At 37.6% G+C, this 6,057-nt stretch overlaps 1 protein-coding gene across 1 annotated transcript; it reads left to right on the forward strand.

The window, feature by feature from the left end:
• Positions 1-1,927: 1,927 nt before the first annotated feature.
• LOC147852425 (uncharacterized) lies at positions 1,928-2,755 on the forward strand. The gene is made up of 2 exons (XM_087334251.1): positions 1,928-1,935; positions 2,104-2,755. The coding sequence occupies exon 2, from the start codon at positions 2,130-2,132 to the stop codon at positions 2,532-2,534; it is 405 nt and encodes a 134-aa protein (XP_087190377.1). The 5' UTR covers positions 1,928-1,935; positions 2,104-2,129; the 3' UTR covers positions 2,535-2,755.
• The last annotated feature ends 3,302 nt before the right edge of the window (positions 2,756-6,057 follow it).

A 6,057-nucleotide genomic window follows, 5' to 3' on the forward strand; every position in this document is an offset into this window, starting at 1 on the left:
AGTCCGATCCGGCTGAATACGAATTGGAATGGAAGTCGATCTAGCCGAAAGCCGATAAGAGGAGACCGATCCGGAAATGAGTCAACGTTGATAAAGACAAGGAAGAGGCCAAGCAAAGGCACTACCACAGATGACAAGGACCAAGCGGGGCAAGCCGATTTGAAGAGTGTTACCGAGGATGAGATCTCGACAAAGGAGGGCTCAAACATGAAGATCCTCAACTCTAACGTGAGATTATACAACAAAGGTGGACGAAGTGGGAAGCATGAAGTATGGCCACATAAGGATCTAGAGGGCACATGCACGATACATGAAGGGTTATGCTCAAGAGGAGCACAATGAGCCATGATAACCGGTCATGGCAATGCAAAGAGTGACCGAAGAATATGGTGGATCAGATGGCGACAATGGTTTGGCTGGAAGGAATGGACGTGCTCAAAATTGAGAGACAAAGTCCACAGAGTGGGAGAAATAGAGGGTATTAGGAATGACGGATACTAACAAACACCAGCAATTTCGGCACATACCGGAGGATCTGCGGGTTCGGAGGGGGCGAGTGTTGTAATGTAATTTGTACAGTACACAAAAACCGTATAAAATAACCGATTGAATAATATGAAGAAAAAGAAGAAAATATGTATTACATACATAGGGCAAGATTTAAACTTTATACCTCCATGTTAATAATTTAAAGGCTTACCATTATACTAACACATCATGAGTGTTTAAAAAATAGATATCCCACATAGAAAGGTTACTTCACACATATTTTCTAAGGAAAAAACTTTAGTTAGAAGAAAAACACATGATAGAAAAAAACTACACATGCATATCTAGCGTGCATGAACACTATAGTTGATTAAAAACACATGAGGTTAGAAAACTCATGATCACTTTTAGACGAAGCATGTTAGAGAAAGCATATAGTCTATAGATAGAAAAAGCATGGAGTCCATAGAAAAAACATGAATTGCTTAGCCTCTCCCATCACTATATAAGGATGAGAGTAAGATGTAAGTAGTGGGGGGAATATTTGGAAATTGAATATGATTCCAAATACCGATTAATAAACTATACTCATGGGATTCACGAGGTTTCTATATCTTGTCTTTTAATCTAAATTCATATTCTTATCTAAATATTGATTAATGCACTATACTCATGTGATTCATGAGTTTCCTATTTGTCTTTCTTATAATCTATTTATATTCTTATTAGCCTTAAAACTCTCCTCCTCCTAGTCCAAAACCTCAGCAGTTCCCACTTGACTCAAGCAATGATCTGACGCCGAAAGGCATGCCAACGGATATTAGTATTGATTATTAATTAGTTATAATTATAATAGGAACAGACGGATCCGGAATAGTTGTATCGATCCGCATCCAGACCGATTCGTAGCCGGTTGCCGATATGGCATCGTTTTCTTATCAGAACTGGAGGCCTATAAAAGGATCTAGAAAGCAATGTAATGAACACGGAAGTAATGCAAGTTTGTTTTTGGAATTCAGTATTGCGTATCTTTTCTATGACCGTTTGTGCTTAGTTTAATATCCTACGTGTGTTAATCAATTGGTCTATATTACCATTCCAGAACCGATCCGGAAATAGTCAGATTAGAATCATATATGTGCCAGTTAACATCCTACCCGTAACCACCCCTTTGGTGAAGTGATCCTAAAGGAAACCCTGTGTTTGTGGCTAGTCTGGCCCAGGATAAACATTCCCTAAATTTGTTTTTTGGAAAAAAAGTATTCGACGAGTAGCGAATAGGGAACAACCTGCAAGGAATAATTGAAATAACGAACAATGGCAAACATCGGTTCCTTGAAATTTAGGGTTTGTCTACGTCCTTGCCTTGTCTGTAACACATACATTCTTACCTGAGACCTCTTTTTGCATATTGTCCCCTAAAAATTAGGGATTTGCCAAAACTCGGTAAGTCTCTCTTCTCATCTCAATGTTGTCCAATCTTCCATGATTTCTTCATGCTATAATTGTAGGATTATCCAATCATAATTAGATTTTAATTAGAGGTAGGATTAATAAACATTTTGGATCAGAAAGTTAAAATTCATTTTTATGTATCAAATTAATCTCTTTTAGGATCAACTGAAGGTTTATTTACTAAAATGGTGAAGCAAAAGGACTTTGAATGGAATCATGTGACCGTTAGGAGAAAACCTGATAAGGGTATGCTTGTCGTTCAATGCAAACATTGCCACCATGTATTTGTTAGTGGTCCCTTTCGAATTAGAGCTCACTTGTTGGGCTTGAAAGGTTTAGGTGTTGACAAATGTCATCAAATTGATGCTGTCATAAAAGCTGAAGTACAAAAAATGGTATCTGGTTGTGCAAATGTTGACATGAATGGTGAATCATCAATGGAATGCAATGCTGAAAATAGTCACACAAATGTTGATGTGAATGTGGAATCAACATCTATCAATGAAATGCCTTCATCATCTTTTGTTAATGCATCAACAAGTAAAAAGATGAACGTAGACAATGTTGAACCCTTGAAAGTGTTATGGTAAAAGCAACTTGATAAAATGCAGATGAAGCAATCAAGAGGATTTTTTTTGTAGAGGATATACCGGATGTAAAAATGGGAAGTACATATTTTTGTGAATTAATAAAAGTTGTAGCACTTCCTAGGCCTTCTTATAAGCCACTATCTCCTAATCAATTACGTAAAAGGCACTTGAATGAAGATGTGAAATATGTTGAAAATGAGATTATGCAAATTAGAGAAAAATGGAAAATCGTTGGATGCACTATTATGAGCAATGGTTGGTTAGATACCAAGAATAGAACTATAGTTAATGTCATGGTTACTTTTGCACATGGCATAGTGTTTCTAGAATCAGTTGACACTAGTGGAGAATATAAATCGGGAGAGTATATCTTTAAGATTGTCCCATCAAATGTTGTTCTTGATATTGGCCCATCAAATGTTGTGCAAGTTTGTATGGACAATGCAACAAATTGTGTGGTAACTAGGAGGATGATAGAGAAAGAGTGGCCCATGATCTTTTTTACTGTATGCACATGTCATTGCCTTGCTTTGTTGTTTGAAGATATTGGAGAATGTGCTTGGGTTCATGATGTTTTGAAATTAGCTACAAAGGTAATCGTGTTTATTACACGAAAACAATATTTTCTAGCAATGTTTCTTAAGTTTAGTAAGAGAGAATTGTTAAAGCCTTCCACTACTAGATTTGCCTATAGTTTTATCATGTTGTCAAACTTATTGGATGATAGAGCCAAAGGTGGATAAAGAAGAATGGTGGTTAGTGAACAATGGTGTCAATGGAAAGGATAAAAAATAGTTTCAATTATACTTGATGCTTCCTTTTGGGCAAATATAAAGAAGATAGTAAAGATATGCAATCTAATCCTAAAAGTTCTTAGATTGGCAAATAGAGAAGTTGCAACCATGGGTTTAATTTATGAATGTACTCATCGTATGATAGAAGAAATAAACCACATTGAAGATGTAGAGCATTTATTGCTTGATGAAATTCGAGGAATATGTATGCAAAGATATACAATGCTACATTCACCATTGTATGCAACTGGCTTTATTTTGCAGCCAATTTGGAGAGAAAAAAATCAAGATATTGATGAGGTCAATACAAGTTGGATGGAAACTATTATGCGGTATACTAATGGTGATATAGCTCTATGTGGTGTTTAAGTAGATGAATTCTATGCTTATAGAACTCGACAAAAAAATGCATTTCAAATTCCTATGGCAAATGATCCAACTAGAATGCATGATGCAATTAAGTGGTGGGAAACATTTGGAGCATGGACTCCAAATTAAAAAAGACTTGCAATTCGTGAAAGAAATTGGAGTACGTTCTCATCGATACATACAAAAAAAAGAAATAGATTGACTCAGGCTCATGTTGAGAAATTGGTTTACATACATACAAATCATTGTCTCATTAGAAGAATAAGGAAATGGGATTATGCCTAATTGAAGCAACATTAGATATGATCAACAAAGAAGAAGATGATGAGAGGCTTTTGAGAATGCAAAACCAAACTATTGATGAAAAAGAAGCTTAGAAGGATATTAGTGATGAGCTTGAAGATATGGATGATGAATATGATACTGTATAGACTCTTAAATTTAGAAAAAAGTTAGAAGTGAGGAATTAGAATATAATGGTTCATAATCGAATTAATTAAAACTTTTCTTTCATATGTTAGTGTGATTTTGAAGACCTTCCATATTTCTATTAATTAGTGATTTTTCCTTTTTCTTAATGAATTAAATAATTTTTATTATGTAAATTTATTTTCCAAAAATGAATGATTTTATAATATTCTTGGAGTGATTTTATATTCTCGAATATTACGAATATTACGGATGTTGAATACTGCACATATCACGCATGGGTCAATCTATGGTAATCAGTATGGATCTTCATAAGGGCAATCTCTCCTTCTTCCACTTTCTCCCGCAACCAGTGATACCTCATTTGTATATGTTTGGTTTGGGAATGGTACGCAACATTCTTGGCTAGATGTGCTCCGGCTATCGCAATGAAGCAAGAACTCCCTTTTCTTCATTCCCAACTCGCTGAGGAAATTTCTTATCCAGATCAACTCTTTACCGGCCTCTACCGCTGCCATATACTCTGCCTCTGTGGTCGACAAGGCCGCAGATTTTTGAAGTCGTGACTGCCACGACATTGCTCCCCCCTGCATAGCTCATCACATATCCTGGTGTGGATCGACTTGAGTCTACATCCCCCGACATATCCGAGTCGGTAAACCCTTTGGGAATAGGTTTTCCGACATCATGCTTAAGGCATACCCTCGAAGTGCCATTCAAATACCTAAGTATCATTTGACGACTGCCCAATGTTCTCTGCTTGGATTACTCATATATCGGCTTACTGTTCCCACAACAAATGCTATGTCTGGTCTCATACAAATGCTTGGATTACTCATACATTAAACTGCCGACGACCGAGGCATATGGTAGTTTCCTCAGCTTAGCCTTTTCCCTCTCCCATCTCGGGCATTGCTTTGCATTCATCTTGCAGTTTGTCGGCAACACAGAGCCGACTGGTTTCGCTTCTGACATGTTGAATCTCTCCAAGATCTTTGTCACATACTTCACTTGTGACAAACACATCACTAAGTTCTAAATTTTGTCCCGAACTATGTGCATCCCCAAGATCTATTTTGCCGGTTCAAGATTTTCATGGTGAATGACTTGCCCAAAGCTTTCTTTAAGCTTCTGATCTTCGTCGTGTCTTGTCCGACTATCAACATGTCATCCACATATAATAGGAGAATTAAGAAGTCACCTTCATCGTACTTTTTGACGAACACACAATGATCAACCTGTGTTTTCTGGAACTGATGTTCCATCAAGAAGGATTCAACCTTCTTGTACCATTGGCGTGGAGCTTGCTTCAACCCATACAAGCTTTTCCTCAGTCGACACACCAGGTTCTCTTTCCCTTTCTCCTGAAGGCCTTTGGGTTGTTGCATGTAGATCTCTTTATCCAGCTCCCCGTGCAAGAATGTTGTCTTGACATCTAATTTGTTCGATCTCAAAGTCCGTATTGGTAGCTATGCTCTGAATAGTTCGAATTGATGTCATCTTCACGACTGGTGCGAACATTTCATCAAAGTTGACACCCTTTTTTTGTTGGAACCCCATTACCACTATGTGGGCTTTATATCTGGGTGCACTGTTGACTTCTCCAGTCTTCACCTTGTAGACCCATTTATTTCTGAGTCCTCTCTTACCTTTCGATAACTCTACCCGGTCGTAGGTGTAATTTTCGCGCAAGGAGTCCATCTCGTCTTGCATTGCACTTAGTCATTTCTCCTTATGCTCATTAGTTATGGCTTCTTCATAGCACTCTGGTTCACCTTCATCAGTCAAGAGGATGTATTGACAACCATATGTTGTCGGTGCTCTCCTTTCTCTGAGTGGGTATCTCCTTCCACTCGTTGTCGACTCTAGTTCGGATGTCTTTGCGAACTCTTCTCTTATCTTGGGTTCATATGTGTCGATCGGTCGTTGAG

Source organism: Azolla caroliniana, unplaced genomic scaffold, assembly GCF_043228905.1.
Source record: "Azolla caroliniana isolate FFs.n. ecotype wild unplaced genomic scaffold, voAzoCaro1.0.p SCAF_18, whole genome shotgun sequence".
Classification (NCBI taxonomy): domain Eukaryota; kingdom Viridiplantae; phylum Streptophyta; class Polypodiopsida; order Salviniales; family Salviniaceae; genus Azolla; species Azolla caroliniana.